The following is a 22185-nucleotide window of genomic DNA, read 5'->3' on the forward strand; positions in this document are numbered from 1 at the left end:
AATGGTAATATACTTTACACACAGTTCTAAACCTTCCATTTTTCACTTAATAAATGTTAGAAGTAATCTCAAATATTATATAGAGAACTGTATCATTTTGTTTAGTGGCTGTGTACTATTTAATTTAGGAATATGTGTATATAATTCATTTAACCAGTTTCTAAATGAAGGCCATTTAGATTGTTTTCATTCTTTTGCTATTAGAAAATGGTTGCTATGATGAATCATTTTATACATATGTAATTCTGCATATTTGTGAACATATCTATAGAAAAGAAATTCCTAGAAATCGAATTGCTGGGTCAATGGTGGTTGTTTTTCTTTTTCTTTATGATTCTGTCCTTACTTTTTTATTTTCTTTTCCCAAATCCATTGTTAATGTGCTAATCCTCAATCTTCTTTCCCCATTTCTATTTTCTATTCTTCCAAACTCAAACTCAATGTAAACAAAGACTCCATCTCTTGTTTATGTAAATATTTTCTCTCTACCACTGAATCTTAATCTCTTTAAGACTCATGGCTCTGCTTACTTTTAATCTCCAGTCTACAGCAATACTTGCAGACACATAGTGAAGTTTGATAACTATTTACTGGGTGAAAAAAATGGTGAATTATGTTACAATTAAAAAAAAAATTTTTTTGAGTAAAACATTTCCATACTAATGGAAAATCTTTGACTATTGACCCCTCACTAAGTATTTTTAATTGAATTCCATCAAGGATGTCAAACACTATGTTTTCATTGTTTTTTAATTTTTTTTTTACCTGAATTTCTTTATTAGCCACTCGTTGATTAAGAGTCGCAAGAGAAAGAACATGGTGCCTTGAGAAACCAAAGCCACAAACATTGCACCTAGTTTATCCATCTCAAAGGTTTCACTTGGGTATTCCACACCGTATGCTTTTAAGAAGTCCAGGACTGACTGTTGTTGAGAAAGTTCAATCAAACCATAGCCAAAACAGAATTGTGGGAAAATCAGGAAAATACGCTTGAGAGTTTCCGAAATAAGTTCTAAAGTCTGAAATAAAGAAATAAAAAATAGAGCTCAGTGTTAAACTTTCAATAATTGACAAAAATTTAATGTAGAGAAATATTGGAACCTGTGAATCTTGTCTAGGTTGGCAATTATTTCACACGTATGCTGGATTTACATATAAATATTTACCCTAACCAAAAGGTAGAGATTTATTACTAAGATATTTTTCTTGAGATGATCTAAGGTGTCAGGCCAACCCTTGAAGGCAGAATCACTCCTACACCTGCCTTAGATCCGAGGAGTGTGGGAGTAGCATGCATGCTGGGGTGTGATGTTGGGTGTTGGTAAGCGCCTGACTAAAGGAGGAACTTAGTATATTTTCAAAACCTAATGTAATTTCTACTTGAAGAGGGACTAAAATGGTGAAATGAGATAGAAGGAGAAAGACAACCTCTTTTACTGAGAAGAAAATAACTCATTTTCATGTTATTCACACTTGGGGCCAACCACTTGCACCTCATGAATTTTCTTCTTCCTCCTGAGTGTGCTTGTTTTTTCCTCAGGTCACTTCGTTTCCTCTCTATTCTTTTCTATTCAATTGCCTGACAGTGTTAGTGCTTCCCTTCTCACTAATCATAATTGTCAGCTCTGAATGGAAAATGATACTTACAATGAAGTAGGCTCCAATTCATGATTAAAAAGGAATGAATTAGGTTTTTTCTCTATGAATGTTCAAATGAATCTTAACCCATAGACATATAACTAAGCCATTGTGCCTGTCACTACCATACTGTAACAATTTTTTAATGAGTAAAAAGTTTAGCTAAGTGGCTGCGTGATTTTCGTAGTGCCATACAATATATCTGATTTCATCTCTGTCACCCCACTCAAGCTCTATCATATGTCAATAGTTTTGAGGCTGGGGAAGTACAATCATAAGAATTAACCTATGTGGAGCCTAAAAAGAATTTTAAAAGGTTATAGTTTCACCTCTACTGAATTTAATAGAATCTAATACAATTCTTCTCTTCTATTTAAAGAATGCAAAATACAGAAAAATTTTCCACCTTGAGTATGTTGAAGCATTTGATATATTCACTGAAGTTTAGCAGACCAATAAAGGACCTTACCGGATCATTCGGCTTTTCCTTGGAAAGGAAGTATACTACCGACAAGGAAACAATGGAATTGATGCCAAAAAAAAGGTTGATGCAGACGTAAGTGATGAAAGCCATTCCGGTTTCATGGAAGAGCCCAGCCAGCAAGTACATCCAAGAAAATGTGGCATACCTGTATGTTAATAATACTAAGGATTAAAATTATGCCTAATTATTTTCCTTTATTAAATACATACATACATATATACATATATGTATACATACACAAATACATACTTAGATGGGGCTCCAAAATAAAAATAAACACTAGAGATGAGTTGCCAAGCCCTATAGTTTGATCTCTTGTTTATTCTATTCTCTTTAACAACAACAGCTACAACAACAAAAATTCACAGGATGTGTTTAAAATAACAATTAGAAGCCCCTCTTTTAAGGAATCTTGAACAGTCCTACATCATGACAACTTTAAATTAATTCCTCCTAGAGATGGTGTTACCCTGCCTAGGCAAGAGTTTTTTTTTTCTTTTTCTTCTCAGAAATATAAATTTAATCAATGTAAACTTTACAATTTAAAGTTGAAGAAAAATAATGTTTTTATGGTAAGCGGCCTAAGCAGACAGGGCGTGCTTAGAAGCTGGATGTCTTGTTTTGAGGAAATATTCAAGTAACCTTTGGCATAGTGAAGCAGAACTAGAGACAGAGAAATCCTTCATCAGCTACAAATGCTAACTAAATAGTTACTTCTTAAATACTACCCAGGCATTCAGGGCAGAAAGAATCGCTACGCTCAACATTGATTGTATCAACCCGTATTACCTGTATTACCCTAATACAGAAATAATATCATGTGTTTGTTTTATACATCTATAAAAAATATAAATAAAATAAATATATAAATATGTATATCGTATAATGCTATATATACTCATAATTTGTTAATACACAAATCTATACATGAATACATTTTTTCCAAAGCCTCCACTTATGTAAATTAAATTACATAGCTGAGCATGACATTTGGTATATAGTAAAAGTGTTCATTAATGGTAGGTATTACTATTAATAACAACAATCACTTTCAGAATTATTGTACTTTACAAACTATGAACTAGCAAGCGCAATGTATTGTTACTTGTCACCCATGGCTAATGAAATCCCAAGGCAATTGTAAATTAGCCAACGAGATTTAGGTCCTTTTGTGCCTAGGAGAATCTTATTCTGTTAATTATTCTTTCACTGCAACTTACCCAAACAGCAAGAGTAAAAGAGATACAGCGCCTAGGTTGTTTTCACTGTAGAAGGCAGGTAATTTGAAAATTGCAATGATACCAATTGAAAATGCTACGGGCACCAAGTAGAAGACCTATGAGAATATGTAAAATAATGTTTAATACATGGCAAAATACTTTTTTTAATCAATAGCCCATTTAGTTCAAAATTGTAACAAGTTGACCTAGAAATATTTGAAGGAATGAATTTTCACGTTCCTGTTGTTTGTAATGTTCGGCTTATTTTACATTGATTTCACTTATTTTACATTGATTTGTCTCCTGCAACGTGAGGTCAAGCCAGCTTCATCTGTATGGATATATATGGAATCTCTAGTGTTTCTGCCTCCAGGCTTTGAGATTTGAGATCATTCGGTGCCAGAGGTTCAATGAGAAAGATAAGACAGCCAGGTATCTTGGTATTAGATTCAGTCCTCAGAGTACTGACTTCATTTGGAATGCTGGAACTCTCAGAAAGTCGATTTCTAAGGCTTGGTTAAATCAGTGTGAGCCACTTGGTACAAAACCGCAAGGCAGTGGGTTCTACGCATTCTTGGAATCACAGGTGTAAGAACAAAGAACTCAGTGTTTTATTGACAAGTAGACTTAGTAAATGCTGAGAGTTTGCAGCAAGATGCATGCAATAAAAGAGATGGGTATTTAATTTGGGGGGAAAATCTCCTAAATTAGAGTGATCATCAGATATATGACAACAGAATCTAAATAGTAAGCAGCCCTTCACAGAACTGTGTATTCTTAAACTTTCTTAACATTAAAAGTCTTATTAACATTAAAGGTCTTAAGTCATTACCATTCTTTCAGATTTGACTTCTACAACAAATGCATTTCAGACTTCACTAGATACATTAACAAAATGGATATGCAGTTAATTACTTTCCAATCCTTTAAGCCAATGATCTTTGCAGCAACTCAGACAATTTCACCATAATCATCAGGCAGAGCATACTCATCCTGGGCTTTTGGCTGATACTGGCTCATTTCAAGTCAAGAAAAACCATCTTAACTTTGGGACCATTCTATGCAAATGCAAGAGCTATCAGTGAAATTCATCCTTTATTGTCCCTATTAATTTTCTCCAAAGTGTCATTCAGCAGGGGATGCTACTTTGAAATTTTTACTCTATTTTATTAAATTTTATAAGCATTATTTGGTACCAATGGGCAAATCTGTTCTGTGAAAATTCCATTTCTCCACAATAGTGGTTCTCAAACTTCAGTGTGTATAAAATAACTTGGGGGAATTTTGTTAAAAATGCATATTCTCCAGGCTTCACTCCCAAGATACAGCTCTAATAGGTCTGGTATGGGGCCCAGGAATCTGCATTCAACAAGTGCCCTGGGGGTTCTGATCCAGGTGGTCCTCAGACCACAGAGATAAGGGCAGGTGGATTTCTCTTTCCTCCAACCACTGGGTGAATATAAACCTGATGCAAATTATTTTTTCTTAATTTATTTTGTGGTAATGATCTGAACAAACTAGCATAAATAAGTCTCTAATATAAAACTGATATCTTCTACTCAGATCAATCCTGTCTTTCCTGCAATGATACAAGTTACTCACCATGTCATAAATGAAGTTTGTTACCCAATAGCATGTCACACCGATGCCTGAAATATGCTGCAACTGCTTGGCTTTGGTCTGATGCTCCCTTACAACATAGGTGACAAAGCTGGCAGTGGTGACAGAGTAGCCCATCAGGATGGAGAGTGCCACTAAAATATCGATTAAGCTGCTCATTCTATAGTGAGCAATAGGAAGAAGAAAGCACAGATAAGTTTTTGGAACTCTCTTTCTCTCAGAAAGATTCTTGACTAAAACCATCAACAAAACAGTGTAAGAGTTGGCTGTGACACAAATAAGTCTTCTTGCAAGACGGCCAGATAATACCTTCTACATGACTCAGCTGTGACCCTGGAATAAATGTAGCTCTAGTGCATCTGAATTGCTTAGAGATATTTGATAGAAAACTTCAGTCTCCATGGGTTACAGGGTGTATCAAGGGATATATAGTTCTTGAGCATAGAAATAGTACTTAACACTATGCGGGGAAATTGAAATGATGAAGCACTTACGCACTTGACTTATAAAAGCAGCAGATTCTGTGAATCTACAGTCAACAAGCTCTACTTGGCAACCTCACTGTACTCTCTTTCAGAAACTTCCTTTTATCCCAGTCAATGACATATACCAGCTTTTCTAGATTGACATGCATTAAGATACAACTGCGATTTCCATTTATAGTGCTTTATGTAGAGGCTCAACTATGCCAAAGAGAAAGTAGTCATGCCAGATAGGTCTACTTACGTGGCTTGCTCTTGGTCTTGCACTCCTGGGTAAGGATGACTATACATGATGATGCCTTAAAGAAGAGACCATTTATTCCATTAGGAAGTATTTAGTTCATCAAAAATACCAATTTTTAGATGAATAATACACAATACTTTCCTCCTTATGCTATGATCAAAAGAATTTTACCTTGGGGATACTCTTTTAAAGGAAAATGATTTTCTTCCAATCTCATCAATGCCATACAATTGGTGACACCCATTTAGAAAGAAAAACAAAGTTTTCCACATTATGGGTAGAATTTTGAGGGAAGGGGCAAGAATTTACATTTTTTATATGGCATTTTTTCTATTATATTTAAGTAATTGTTCTCAACTCTCTCCTCTTTATCTGCTGTACTTCAGAAATATACAGCATTTAAAGAAGCAGCTCAAAAGGAGACCAATTATAAGAGGATCTCCTAAAGAATGCACACTGACCACTCCATCCTTTTTTATTGTGTGATTGGCTGTGCTAGAGAAATATTGTCCCTGAGAGGATCTGTCTTTCTCCTTTACTATTTCTAAGACACCTATTGTTCTAGAATTCTACCACAGTAGAGCTTGGAGCTTCAGCCACTCCCAAGAGATCTTCACTGAGACATAAAGATCCCAGAGGATTCAGAGAAAAGTAGTCACTTAATCCAGTACAGTCCTGCATTATTGGGGTCTCCCAGAACTGCTTATACTTTTTGAGTTAGAAGGAAGGTTTTTTCACCCCCTCCTTCCTTAGAGGACTTTGGTTAGCTAGAATCAAAATGGGCTGGCAACAGTTTCTCAAACACACACAGTGTAAAGGCAAAGTCTATACTGTCTGAATAACTTTGGAAAAGAATGGTAGGGGATGAAAGGAAGATATCCCTTAAATACTTATTGCTACAGAGTCATTAGCTGAGGGAGAACTTTCTCACTTACTGCTCATACAATATATGTTCATTATAGTTAGATATTAAGTTCCTTTCACCATACCCAAATATTATAGAATTATCTAAAGTTATATTCTCCCCGTTAACTCAAATTTATAATTTTTATTAAGTAGAATGTGACATGTTTTGAAGTTGAATTCTGCAATTGTTTTATGCTAAAAAAATAAATATATAGTTAAAGCAAAACAAAGAAACAAACAACAACAATAACCAGCTTGGCCTAGAATTTTAATCACATCTTTGAGGGAATAAACCTTTCTTATCTTTTTTGCTAATTAATGGGCTTTCTTGCTACCAAGATTCAATTTTCCCTAGGTCCCTATGTAAACCTTGCTGAGTTATAATATAGGCAGGGGGATATCATATTTTTACATTTCTGCTTTGTGTTTTCGAAATACTCTATTTCACTAGAGGAATCTTTGCAAATTACATTTAGTCCACTGTGAAAAATGGTGCCGAAACAATTGTTTCATACATATCTTTAGCTGAAAGATCAAGTAAATGTATAAGAGTTAGAGATCTATATCAAAATCTCCTCTGTGGATCCTGAGTACGTGGTTTTGAGTACAGTGATTAGTCAATGAATGTTTCTTAAATCTAATTAAATCTCTAAATTTTAATTATTTTCCCCACGTATACATTTAAAATAACACATTTTATATCATCTCTACAGTTGTAAACGTAAATAAAATGTTTCCCATTGACCATTGTTACTAATGCAATAAAGAGTAAGAATAAACAATAAGGTGGAGGGAACTGTGTATCAGTTATTTTGAAAAAGAGCCTAGCTATATAACATTTGTTAGTAGAAACAAGCAAAAGTATATTCTTTGGGAAGAAATAACAGAATTTTCATGTTAAATTAACCATGAGAGGAAACCACATGAATATAATAGATATTGACATTGCAAAGGAAAGCTAATTAACAGATTTTTAAGTGTGTGAGAATTCAAAGAAAATCAATTTTACAGCAAAAGAAAAATTCCAATTAATGTAGAATTCAACAAAGATGCCTTAAAACAGATAGTGCTGTAGGTGGAGGTAGCAAAATAGTTGAGGTGATTTTTAAAGACAATATTCAAATATGTGGTGACAGAAAGGAATCTAACTATGGGTGGTGAACACGCAATGCAATATATATATATGCCTTACTGTTGAATTGTATGCCTGAAACTTACTGGATTTCATTAACCAATGTCACTATAATAAAAATTAAAATTTAAAAAAATATTACTATGGCAGGCCCCATTATACATTATAAAACAATAAAAGCATTTAGGGTGCCATGGATTTCTTCTTTGAAAGAAGGGTGGAAAAGAGAGGGTGGAAACCTAACACTTTCATAAGTCTATATAAGAAAAGTGAATTAAAAATAGAAGGTACATTACTATCAATCTCTATATTACTCAAGATGAGCCTTATTTTTAAGTAAAAAAAATAAATAAATAATTTCCTTTCAGGGTCAATATATAGTTTACATTTTAGAATTCTTAATTCTTTACACTTTGTAATTAAAAATATGGTGGTAGGAGCTACAGCTAGCCTGCTGGAGTCCAGAATGATTCACATCGATTTGGTCTTGATAAAGAACTCTAATGGTAAATAAAATCCGAATACAGGTTTCAAAAGATGACCCTTCAAAAGTGACATTGGTCTCTTCTTCTCATCTATATACTTTTGATACATTTCCCCTAGTCATTTCTACAGCTTTTATATTTTCATTATTCGTTTCAACAACAAAAGTCTTTTGCTCTGAATAAGACATCCTATGAAAGTCAAGTGTTCGACAGTATTTGAAACCAAGTTATACTAGACCCACCTGGCTTTAGTCACCATTTAACTTAATTTACTACTTTTGACTGTGCCCTTTATTGATGCTCTAGATCTAAGGACTATCTATAAATCTTGTTATTTTCTTTATGGTTCTTCCTGCTAGGAAAATGCCAGAGCATTCAGGGGAAAAAAAATACCGTTTTCTCTGAAATGAAGACTCCAAAAGATTCTGTTTCTAAGATGAATATTTGACTCCACAGTTTACTGGTACAATCACCATGAACATCCAGCACACATTATTGTGCTCAACAGCAGGGAGATGAAAGAAAAGTGGGTCTCAGTATTTCCCGAAGATATGTTGTGTCTTTTTTCCCTATTTGTTAGGTTATTTGTTAGCCCATTTATCTGGCTGGATACTCAGTCTTGGCCAGCAAGTATGTTATTCAGTTGTTTTTCATCTTTAATATATTTTTTTTTAGGATCAGTATGGGAAAATAATTTCAGCAAGTCTTAAGAAGATGAAATGGTCTAATTCTAATTGAATTAGAAAAAAAAAATAAGTCGGTCTTTTTCAAATTCCAAATCCTATTTTTAAAACTATGTGGAAGCTTCTCGAGAAATCCAGCTAAAGCAGACTTGGCTGAATAAAGAGAAGTAATAGAAAAATGAAGTACAGAGTATTATAAAAATGAAGAGGCAGGATTCACAGATCTCTGTTCAGACCTGGGTTCAAATCCCACTTCTGAGCCCCAGAGAAATAATAGTAGAGAACAATAATATTCATTTTGAAAGAGTACTTTTAAGGATTAGCAGTATTTCATAGAAAGCATGTGTCATATGCTCACTTAATGGTAAAACTTTTAGTCAAGTATAGAGCTTTTTAGTTTAAAAGTTTTGTCTTCATGTTTAGATTTGTGTACAATATTTACTGACATCATTTAAAAATTTTTTAGCCTATATGCAAATAAGTAGTTATAAAATGTTTTTCTATGGGATGTAACTACTAAGTATGAGAACAGAAATAAGCATGAAGTCAGCATTGCTATCCTGGATTGATAAGTGAGGAAACCAAATTAACCTGAAGTTAAGAGAATTATTCCAAATGTTTCATCTGGTGTTAGACTTCCAAACTCCTTTTAAAGATCTGTGATTTAGGTACCATAAAATACCTGCCACTGGGAGAAAATGGGTTCTAACATACATTTTTATGTGGAGAGTAGCAAAAGTTGCAATACAAAAAGCTCTGTGTAAGTAACTTTACCATGTCGGGCAGCATCATATTTGGACATGTTAACTCGCAGAAGGAAATTATTCAAACTGTTGAGGTAGGCTGGAAGAGAGTGATATCCTTCTGGATCATACCATACCTGTTCAATTGCAAAAGAAGGCGAGATCAAAATTGTTGAAAGAAATTAGGCTGCCTTTACATCTGACAGCCTACAGATTTATATTTAAAATAATCAGAGTACCAGTTTCCCAAATAATAAAATAAGAGCACCAATTTCCCAATAACTTGACCCTCCATGTCCTTCCAAATCACAATTCTCTCTCTTTCTCTCCCCTAAACAATATGGTTGAGTTTTGCCTACTCTCAGTTTATAGTAAATTCAATTATAGTTATGCATTCTTTTTTTGTCTTTTCTTTAGCTTATTAACAATGTTTGGGAGATTTAGCTTATGTGTTATATATAACTGAGTTAATTCATTTCCATTGCTGAAAGGACTATCAAATGAATATGTAACAATTTATTTATTTATTCTACTGTATATGGGCAATTTGGGTTGTATTTTTGGCTAATATGAAAAATACTACCATGTACATTTTTGTATATCTATCCTCATACTTATGCGTACACATTTCCCTGGGGTATGTATTATGCCAAACTGTTCTTCAAATTGATTGTACCTATGTTTTGCTTTTACCTCATAAAAATGCTTGAACATCTCAAGTTCACATTCTCAATTATATGACATCCCAGAAGAAAGTTCATAATTTACCTTGGCAAGTGTTCTATTGGCAGGAACTGAGGTTACATCAAAACGGAGGTCATTAGTCAAAGGCAGCCCAAAACTCCAACCTCCATATCTATATAAAATAATAAAATTTATATTTGTTTTAATGGAGAAAATAGTATAAATAGATCTAAAATGTCTAACTAAAGCTCTTTTTTTCCTTCCATTAGGAACATATTTACAGTATGAAGTAAATACTATCTGACAAACATTTTATTTTTATTGATTTATTTGATTACATTCTAGCCTAAAATGTACATTATAACTAGGAGAAAAAAGTTCTAAACAATAGCAAATGTGGAATAATCATTCTGAAAATAAGTGACACACAAGCCAACCAATTCCTCTTTATTGTAAGCTACTGTTAACTGGATTTGTACCATCTCAAAAATCTTACTATTTTTATGCTTAAATACCCTCTTTTAGGTAACTTAATACTAAAGTGATAAAACACCAGTTCTTATCTTTTTGCAAATGGCCCCATTTCTTCTATACTGCAAACTTTTTCCCTTAGTTTTTCCCCTGGTGTTATACTTTATTCTCTTTGGATGTTTAAAGATGATTTGTGTCTATATAAAACTACCTGTCACTTCATGGTCCCTTAAAAATAAAAAGTGGATTTTAAATATCCAAGTAGCAATTTAAAGGATAAATTAGTTTCAATGTCCCAAATTAGGGTTGGGTTAAATCAATGATGCTGCAGTCACACTAGTATACTCTTCTTGTGGCTGTCATTCTAAATGTGATGCCACAGAGCTATATTTTTGACATGCAAAGAACATTATAGTATATTATTCATTTTTTAAAGTAAACTTTAGAACAGTTTATTTTTAATAAACCTCATTTTGTTGAAAATATTTACATGTATCTCTGACTAGAAAACTTCTAGAAGAATACACAAAATGATTATATCTGAGTAGAGAGAGATTATTTTTTCTTCTTTTTGCTTATCTGCAGTTTGTAAACATTTTACAGTAAACATTAGTCCTTTATGTACATTGAAAAATAAAAGAGGGAAAAGATGGAAGAAATGAGAAAACAATAGCTTATTGAAAGCTTGTCACCTACCCCCAGCTTTATTGAGGTATAATTGACAAATAAAAATTGTACCACTTGATCTTTTGATATATGTATACATTGTAAAATAATTACCACAATCAGGCTAATTAGAATATCCATTACCTCACATGGTTATCAGTTTCTTCGTTTGTGTGTGTGTATGTGTATGTGCTAAGAACTCTTAAGATCTATTCCCTTAGCAAATCTCAAGTATATGATACAGTATTGTTAACTATAGCCACATTGCTGTTGAATAGATCTCCAGAATCTATTCATCTTGCATAACGGAAACTTTGTACTCTTGACCAACATCTCTCTATTTTCCCCTCCCCCTCAGACTCTGGCAACCACTATTCTACTCTGTGCTTCAATGAGTTTGACTAATTTAGATTCCACTTATAAGTGAAATCTTGCAGTATGTGTCTTTCTGTGTCTGGCTTATTTCACTTAGTGTAGTATCCTCTAGGTCCATCCATGTTGTTGCAAATTCAAGCCTACCAACCTTACATCCATGGCAAAAGCTTAAGTGGCTTAGGTACAAGCCCATGGCCTTGCTACACATGGACACATTTTATCCACATGCAGATATACTCTAAGTTTTGAGATATTTATATTGGAACTAAGGCCACTTGTCACCAAAAGCAACACCTTAAAATTCTCCAAGTTGGAATAATCCAGTCAATAACTTCTCTTTTGTTTCAAGCAAAAAAGTACAAATTTCACGATACATTTTTGAGGTCTGAAAAAAATCGATGCTTTTCAATTTGCTTAAATAAATCTTAATTTAGAGTCATTACTTAAATTTTAACACACAAGGCTATTTAGATAAAACAGAATTTAACAATGTAAATAATCAGTAGAAATGCACACCTATTGTCTCTAGTTCAAAAGGCAATTACCATCAAATTAGAAAGCAAGAGACGCCAAGTTAAATATGCTATAAACAAAGTAGTTTTACCTTTTTTGCATAAACTCATTAGCAGTTGATATAAGATAATTTTCCAAGCGGAGCCCAGTGAGGTTATAAATTACTTGGGAAGAATAAGTTCTTCTATGAGGTGGAGAATAGTTAAATTTAGGACATTCCTGAAAAACAAAGTTAAAAATTAAGTTCTTTCTGGCTGAAACTGTATAAATCAAATGATAGATAACATTGAGGAGCTTCGGTCTCATCATTTGTCTATTACTGCAACTGGTGGCGGGTGACATCTGTACTTTGACTTTAAAGAGCTTTGAAAAGAAAGGCATCTTGCTTATGCCAAGAAATTAGAACAAATATTACATAGAGAGAGTGTATATATTTGTTTGGGCCTCACTCGAAGCCGAAAAAGAACACAGCTTAACTATTGTGAGATTTTTCTTTAACTGTACTGACAAGCTTGATGTGTTTGGAGAATAACATTAAACATTAAGATGACTCAAAATTCTCTCAGTGATTCACAGGAAAGAAAAAAAAAATTGTCGCAAATTGAAAAGATCACATTAACAGACTTCAGTTCTCAGGGATTGATAGCAGTGGATGAAAATTTTGTTTTATATTAGCTTTAGGGTATCAAATTTCGGTGTCCAAGCTCAATTTTACATATATCTAAATCTAAATCTACTTTAATTTTATCTAAATCTAAATCTAATCTTTATATACGTTAAAATTATTCCAAAATAAAAAGTTTATGTATATGTTGCAAAGTCGCATGTATATATATATATATATATATATTGCAAAGATGCTAACAAGAATCCCTGGATACCTTTCACCCAGCTTTCTCCATTATTAGCATCTTACTTTATCATCATACATTTGGCAGAATGAAGCCCATTGGTATTATTAACCAATCTCAGAGCTTGGTTTTAACCAATTATTTTTATCCTTGTAGTTTTTTACACTTCCTAGCCACTTATTTTTCACTGAAGCTTTCCATGCTTCACAGCTACAAAGTTTAGTTTGGGAAAGCCTGGCATTTTTCCAATGTTTCCTTACATCTTTTTACACGATGTCCCACAGCCTGAGGCTTGGATCACACGTGTGTACCAAGAGCATAAAATTGCATCTGCTCTAAAAAGTGAATGCTGAATTTCAGCTTACCTCAAGTTGTATCAACTTGAAGATCACATTCTAGAATGCCACCGGTTTCACAAATAGAAAGATACTCCTATGTAGGCAGTATAATTTTTAGCTTTAATTTTTCATTGAATGATACACACAGAAAAGCACATTTATTATGAGTATGCTGCTTGATGGATTTTGACAAACTGAGCCCATGTAATGAGCAATTGGATCAGGAACAGGATCAATGCAAGGATGCCAGAAGCCCTCTCAGCAGACTCTCGTCCAATCACTATATAAATATGATTCTATATAAATAGAATTCTATTTATATAGAATCATATTATATGTACTCTCTTGTATTTGGTGTTTTTCATGCATCGTTTGTTTGTGAGAATCTTCCAATATGATGCATATAGTTGCAGATCAGTCACTCTCATTTGCTGTATACAGCAAATACATTTCCATTGTGGAAATATATTAGATTTGATTAATCTACTCTACTGTTGGTGGGAATTGGGGTGATTATTATGAATAGTGTTGTTATAAATATTCTAGTATATGTCTCTTGGTGAACCTATTCACATTTCTCACGGATATATAATAGGAATGGAATTGCTGACCCCAATCGGTATGTATATCTTCAGCATTAGTAGACACTGTCAAACACTTTTAAAAATGTTTACACAAATTTAGATTCTCATCAGCAAACCATTAGGTTGAAAATTTTGATCTACTTTGTTTTTAATTAAAAAAAATGTATCGATTCTAATTTTTTTAAAAAACTAAATTATTTGGCTTTTACTGTGAACTAAACAAAATACATAAAGAATTTCAAAAATTAACTAGATTAGATGATGGATTAAAATACTCTTTGAGTTTTGGGTAAAACTAATATTTAAATATTCAAGGATTCCAAAAGATGCCCATTGGATCTCAGTTTTTATTGTTAGTAACTTCCTTGCATGAAAACATAGAAATAGGTTGTATTTACTGAAAACATTTTCATTCTAAAATATTATATCAAGACAGTTTAGAGCACAATCATATTTTCATTCTAAAATATTATATCAAGACAGTTTAGGGCACAAAATACTGCTAGATTCCTCCCCATGTAGAAGTAAGTTGACAACATAGTGACCCTAAGAAACTAATAGTGACCTCTTTCCTTTAAGTATCTTTAATTTCCCCAGTGAATTTGGTTTTCTTAAAAGTTTATTGAATGTATAAGCTTAGAAAACTAAGCTGTATATCTATAGAATACAGACAGGGTAAGTGATAATTGGACAATCTTTTCTGTGTCTTCCAGGACATGATTTTTTCACATCCTGGAGGTTGTGCATAGAGACACCTGCAGTTCTCTTCTGGATGCACACATTACTGGCTTCCTAGCCGACCACTACAGTACCACTGTGTTTTCAGATATAATATGTACGATGGCATTTTGTTGTATGAAACATAGAGCTTTCTGGTTAGAACTGAACTGAAACCAAAAATTCATCTTTAGTTAGTTTGCACAAAGAGTGCCATAGAATTACCTACCTTTGGAAATTTGTCCTGAGATGGATTTACAACAGTGACCTGAAGTTCAAAGCAAATATTTTTGAGCTGCCCAGGTCTATATCTCTGAGCTACTGGCTTCCGTAAAATAAAATTATGCTGACTTTTTGGTAACCTAGGTAGATCTTTCAAGTTTTGATATTTATTCCTTTCTTTTTTCTACTTCACTGAAACTGAATTCATCTTACCTGGACATTTTCTGAGCAGGAGCAAACACCAAAATTAGTGATACGTTCTCCACTGGTGTTCCATTTTCCCAGACTGTTTTCCTTTAAACAACTTCTGCAAATAAAACGACATTGAAGTGAGGTATGTGTGCATACTCATGTTTATGTACAAGTGTAGAAGTGAATATTTGGTTTTAAATTCAGGTGTATATTCCTAGATACAATTTACTGATTTTTTTTATAACTTAAATATACATTGCATGACCATTTTCAAGTGATCTGACATGTTATGGGGAGTTGAGGGAGATCACTTAGTGATTAAACAGTGTTAATTCCAATCCTCATGGAATTGTCTTAATACAGCAAGATAGGGCTTTTTGACCCCTTTCTTCTCTTTGTTCTTTTTATTCTCTCCTTTGATAGGAAAGTTATACTTTAGCAAAATGATGCACTAATGTCAAATTTACATGTGTTATGTACTATCTTAGAAGTATGAATAAGCAACACTATTTGGTGTAAAAACACGGGAATTGGAGTCAAGATCTCGGTCTCAGCTTTACTACATTACTTCATACCTACATTTTATACAAGAATCTTAGCTCCTATGAGCCTCATTTTCTTCATCTTAAAAATGGGATTAATAATTCTCAGGGTTGTTGTGATTGTTAAATGAAAATATGGATGCAAAAGAAGTTTACAAGTTATAAAGCATCTAATTTTTTTTATTACAGTATATTATTACTAAATGAGATAGAGAAAATCTGTTAAACACAGATTTCTATCAGGGTACTAGTTTCCTCCAGCCAAATAACACACATCCACTCATCCGCACACCCTCACACACATCCACACACTTGCATACACATGCACAGACACAGAGTGGAATGTTGTAAAAATATAAAAAGAACAAGAACCACTTACTGATCACTAATGTTCAGACACATGTTGTCGATGCCAGGGAACGTCCACATTGCTGAGACCAGTGCTTTTGTGCTTGGGTTAGAATTTCTGTAACATTAAAGGATAGAAACAAGTTCTTGATTCCTCCATAAGTCTCCTACATTAAACTCACCCTCATGAATAATTTGAAGACATGAAATATGCTCTCTACGTGACTGTTTACTTAAGAATCTAAGAAAGAATCCCAGGAGAACAAGGTGTCACAGAAAAAAATAAGCTCCCTTCTGTGTTCGGCTGCCTCATTAGTCTCCTGATTGTCACATGCTTTTCGTAATCATCTATTTTGTATATAAAATTATATTATACAGAATTCTGACATTATTATTCAATATTTTTGAGATCGATAAAAACTTATTTGCTATATATTTGGCACATAACCTGGTTTTCGTGAGTAAAGTCTAGTCATTAAAAATAAAGATCTACTATAACTTTATTTTTAGACAAACACAAAAAGCTCTTAAAAATTATTCGTTAGCGATAAAAGTGTCATGTCATAATACATCAAACTGTCTATTCTTTTGGCAGAATTAAATCCTACGGCTCCTAAGTTTTTATTCTTCAGGATTTCACCCCATTTATCTAGGCACAACTGCACCTCTGGAAACACTGTGGAAAGTTTTCGATAAAGGAAGAGAACTTACGCATAGAAGGCTGTCTGTTCAGAGGTTCCATAAAGAGAGGGGGAGATCTGGATCTCTGGATAACTGTTGCTGGAATTTCTCAGTGTGCCGAGGCCCATGGCAGTGGTTACAAAGATGATGGGGAGGATAACCTGAGCAATGAAACCTTTCCAGTTCCTGCGGGTATGGTGGAACCGCTTAATGAGTATAGCCATTATCTTCTTTAGTAACAGTCCCAAACCATCCAATCTCTCTCCTCTTGTCAGGATTTTGTCTGATTAAGAAAAAAAAAAAAAAAAAAAGATTAAATATGGTTCTGGGAAGTCCTGATAAATCAAGTAAAAAAAGTAACATTGAATTTATGGATAGATGGTATAATGTGATATGGTGAGGAAAGCTTATGTTTTAAATATTTGGATTTTAGATTCGGCACTTTGTTTACCTGCTTTGGGCCTGAGCCTCCTCATCTCATAGAGCTATATGTAAACGTGCTTTGAAAATTATAAATCACAGAAAAATATCATTAGTCATATACATAGTCATTTTATATGTCAAAGTGAGATATTTAGAATTTTATAAATGAATACTTTCCCCAATCTTCAGGCTCAATGAGGGCTCACTGTATATTATTAATACTGAAGTGATAGCATCTACTGGCAGATCGAATTCAAATAAGATAAATGGAAACCAAAACATTAACCTAGTTGAAGAACTCATTTCTACTTTGAGTAAATTAATGGTCATAATTCTAATCGGCTCTCATTCTAACGTAAGGTCCAACGAATTCACCTTATACATGAGGAAAAGAAAATGCTCTCCTTCGAATATAATTCTAGTTCAAAACACTTATTCATTGCGTTCTCTTTAGAAATTTGCACTAATTATATGGTACTTCAAAACTCCATTTTTACTATTATAGTTGCAAAAAAGAAATCAGTGGGAAAAATGTCTATTCTTCTCCCCTGTGAAATGTTCTTCAGGTACTGAGAAAAATTCCACAGCTTATAAGAGTAAGGGCAGTGTGGAGGCCATGAACTTGCTCTTGATCATTTCAGCAGCCCCCCCTGACAAACGGATTCCTATGTGACACCCTCTCCTAAGACCTGCCTCCAAGCTCTCTTTTACATGTGATAAGGTGACAGTATTCGTCAACTCTGTGGCAATTTTTAATTCTTCATCACAAATTAAGCAGCACAAAAATCACGATCTTCATTTAGCTGATAAGGAAAAATACAAAGCTGCTTAATTTAAAATGAACTCCAATTAAACAGAGTGAACAAGTTTAAATGCAAACTCATATCTCTGCAAAGGGGAATTGTAGAAGGAGCTGAATATTTTAAGTTAATTAGTATGCTTTTCTGTTTCTTGAGAAATTACATGTGGATGACTTACAGGTGTATCAAATGGAGCAAATGTGCTTTCTAAAAGATAATGTCAATGAGAGGTACATTTTGACTGAAGAATAGTTTCAAATTATGAGACAAATGCAGAAGCAAATTCATAACATTTACTTGTTGAAGCAAATGACCACTTTCTAATCAAAGTCTTCAACTCCATGAACTCAACAATTATATTCCCCGAAAGATGATAAATGAGGAATATGGCAGAGGACAAATAAGTCTCCTAAGTTCCAGAATTATACAAACATCAGAGATTACCTTTTCTGAGTTTGAGAGCCAGGCAGAAGTCTAATTAAAAGTTCTGTTCCTAGAGATTTTTCTCAATTTAAACAAGCAAAATGACTACTCCATAATTTATACATCATTTTACAACATGCTTCCTTAAGTACATAGCAGTTTCAAAGGAATAAATTAATTGTCAGAAAGAGAATAACAGGATAAAAGTTATTTTCAAAAGAGCTCAATTCTTCAGTTGTATCAAGAAACACGACTTTTCAAACATATATTGTGTGAAGAACTGGGGAAGGGGGAACTTATTATTATAGATTCATAGCCATTGAGATCCACTTCATCAATTCAGAGACCACCCTCCAAAAGCATTTTCTCAGAGCCTGAATTTTCTCAGCACCTGCATTGTTGTTGAGATGTGCTTTCCAGTGAGGCCCCCTAAAGAGTGATGACTATGTTTTCACTTTTTTTCTGACTATTACCTACACTTAAACATGTTTAATAACAGCAAGCGAACTACCTACAGTGTAACTTCTGTTGGACAGCACCAATCACAAGAAGGATTTTAATTTGTTGACCACAAATCTGAGATTACAGTAAATTACATCTTGAAAATGACTTCTGGTGGGTAGAGAAATACTCATCACCTCTCTCACAAGAAAGTTCTTCCACATTCCTCAAAATGTTTTTGAAATAGGGAATTCATTTGGTTTAACAAATATTTTATATGTTATAAAAGGAAAACTTATATTTCTTTAGTCTTTTTGAATATAAAAAGAAAATTTAAAGTTTATTTTTTTTTAAAAATCAAAATCTGTAATTTTCTCATTTCTGTCATTTATTGGAATGAAGCAAAACATGTGATTAGTTTTATACCATCTCTATCTGTGAAATTGCTGCTATTCACAGATAAATCGTCAGGAGTTGAGATGCCATTGGCACTGGAATTTCCAATCTTCTTTTGTGTTAAGTGCTCAAGACTCATATCATTATTTTTGTGTGATTCTTTAGTCAAGTTCAGAAAGACCTACAAAGAAAAGACAGAACATTTCATTAACATAAAACATGCATACCTTTTCTAGTATCTAGGCTCAGCTTAGATTTAGAATTTTTATCACGTTTATTGAGACAAATAAGTGTGACTTTAAGTGGCTATTTTTGAGAAGGACTTTAAGTGAACGACAGGTGAAAGACAGGTGTTCTCTAATTGGAGCCACATGTTTATTCTCAGAAGTCAGTCTACGTAAGAATGATACTAAGACAATTTTAAGATTTTCTGATTTTGTGAAATGCTTATATAAAAATACCGTATATATTTTTAAGGGAGCAGCAAGTTAGATCAGCTTTAAGAGAAAGGAAATGTCCAGGTATACCTCTTCCACAGTGGTATCTGAAATGCCATAGCATCCAATGTTGAGGTCACCCATGCCATGGTCCAGCGCCCTTAGGAGGGACAGATAGGCCCCTGAGACTTTAGTGCTAAACGGAGGAAGCACGTAAACAAGCTCCCCGCCGATGTCCTCCTTGAGGCCGGCTTCAGGGAGATGTGATTGGATCATTGCTGTCACAGCCATCGTGTCGCACACTGTACTTGCATTTAGATTTGGACTCTAGGGACAAAAACAGAAGTTAAATACACCCTTGTCTTTACACTGTGGTGCCCAAGGCTCCTAATCACAGGGTGGCGAATTCTTTTGGGCCACCCATCCCTCACACACACATCACTCCTCCCGTGGCTTCCTGTCCCACCTGGGGTCCCTCCAGCTATCTACAAATCACTATTCTACTGGCTTCATTCTCCTGCCTCGCGCCGTCCCCTCTGCACCCTCACTGCCCACTATTCTCCAGCAACCAGACTCTTTTCTGTGTTAGAGGGCTTCAGGCTCAGACATGACTCCTCCTCAGGCCCTTTGCAATTGTTTCTTTGCCCCCAGATAGTCACGTGGCTCATTCTCCTTCCAGCTCCAACTCTTGGTTCAATCTTCTCAGAGGTCCATTCTCTTCCAACCCTATTTAAAATGGCACCACTCGGCATGCTCTATTTCCTTTCCTCTGCTTTATTTATATCTATTACATTTATACCTATAGCTGCTAATATACTAAATAATATGCTTATTAATTGTATCATCTGAATTCCCCACACACCATCAGAATATAAACTCCACGAGGGCAGAGATTTAAGTATCATCAGCTCACTGCAGTATCCCCAGGGCCTAGAAAAGTGTCTTGGGCACATGATGAGGCATAATACACACTTAGTACAAAAATTTTGAATGGAGTAATGAATATAACAATAAACAACTTTTTATATTTTGGAAGTCACATCAGGATAATTAGACAGAAAATAAATGACAATTGTCAAAACCTGACTAACTATATATACGTCTTATACAGTTTAGTAAGTCATATGCTATTTTAGGTGGTATAGGGATCTTTAATCAGCATTCTTGTTCCTCTCTCAAAGATGTAAACGAAAAGCACTGTGGGTCTGTCTGAGTCAGTCTCCACATTGCCACTTGAGGAGTACCAATCAGAAAGTGAATATATGAAACCATAGTTTCTTTATTTGCTTTTGATAGAGCAGAAAATCGAACATTAGCCTTATGGGCTGAAAAGCTAGGGAAACTAAAAGGCTGCTCTTCCATCAGCAACCTGAGAATATAAATTATATTTTTCACCTTGCACATTGATTCTCAATGTGTGTTCCCAAACCAGCAGCAGCAGTGTCATGCGGGACCTCTTTATAAATGTAATGCACTCTGGAGCCCTACCCCAGACTTGTGGAATCAGGGACTCTTGGGGTGGGGCTGGAAGTCTTTACCAAGACCTCCAGGTGTTCTGATGCATGCTCAAGTTTGAAAAACATGACTCTAACATATTTGTAGTGACATTTAGCAATAAATAAAGTGGAGAGATTCTGCTTCTGTTTCATACAAAATTAACTTATGACCCCATAATAAGATATACTTTCTCTCCTACAAACCTTTTTCTTGGTGAGCGTGAGGTGATACCCATCCCCAAATGCTTCCTTGAGGTAAAATGGGGACCCGCAGCAGCGCAGCCCGCCCTGTTCCAAAAAGGCGATGCGGTCACTCAGCACTTCGGCCTCGTCCAAGTGGTGCGTTGACAGAATGATTGTCCTGGCTTGAAAATACAGAGAACAACCAAGAATGAAAAATGAAAATACTGTTCCCGAGATATATATATCTATAGACAGGGTTAACACAAGTAAATCCTGTGATTTGTGAGAAGACTCACGTTTTATGAGCTAACAGAAAAACTGACCAGAAAGAGCTTCCAAAAAGATCAAAGAGAAATTCAGACAAAATGTTCCTAAATATTTCGGGGTCTCCCTCTCACCCTCCCTCTATCTCCCCTCTTCTTTTCATCACTATGAAAAAGCAGTAATTTTAAAGGCTTTTTGAATATTTCTCTCTGATTAATCCACTCCACTCTGATTACTCTTTGCTTCACATCCTGTTAGCACTTATTTAGTCTGTTTTCAGTTTATTTTCATTTGTGTATGTTTGGTATCTCTAATTAGATTCTAAACTCCTCTAGGCAAAATTTGGAACTTCTATTGGATTTGCATGCTCTCAAAAAGTCCAGTTAAGTGTTCAACTCACAGTGGGTACTACATCGATATTAATTGACCCAGAAATTTAGGTGGGAGAAAAGAAGACTTGGGAAAGGGAAGAGCCTATCTGAGATCTTCAATGGAGATAAT

The 22185-nt window shown here is 34.3% G+C and overlaps 1 protein-coding gene across 1 annotated transcript in view; it reads right to left on the minus strand.

Annotated features, from left to right (window-relative positions):
- The window catches only part of ABCA12 (ATP binding cassette subfamily A member 12), a 162883-nt gene that overhangs the window by 13337 nt on the left and 127361 nt on the right, over window positions 1–22185 (minus strand). The window contains 14 exon segments of the mRNA XM_039844712.1: window positions 766–1019; window positions 2108–2267; window positions 3343–3458; window positions 4945–5122; window positions 5689–5743; window positions 9669–9774; window positions 10406–10493; window positions 12438–12565; window positions 15272–15365; window positions 16172–16258; window positions 16852–17104; window positions 19335–19485; window positions 19832–20068; window positions 21442–21602. Of these exon segments, the coding sequence (XP_039700646.1) occupies window positions 766–1019; window positions 2108–2267; window positions 3343–3458; window positions 4945–5122; window positions 5689–5743; window positions 9669–9774; window positions 10406–10493; window positions 12438–12565; window positions 15272–15365; window positions 16172–16258; window positions 16852–17104; window positions 19335–19485; window positions 19832–20068; window positions 21442–21602 (2068 nt within the window).

The sequence above is a fragment of the Pteropus medius genome, unplaced genomic scaffold (genome assembly GCF_902729225.1).
Source record: "Pteropus medius unplaced genomic scaffold, Ma_sr-lr_union100, whole genome shotgun sequence".
NCBI classification, from domain to species: domain Eukaryota; kingdom Metazoa; phylum Chordata; class Mammalia; order Chiroptera; family Pteropodidae; genus Pteropus; species Pteropus medius.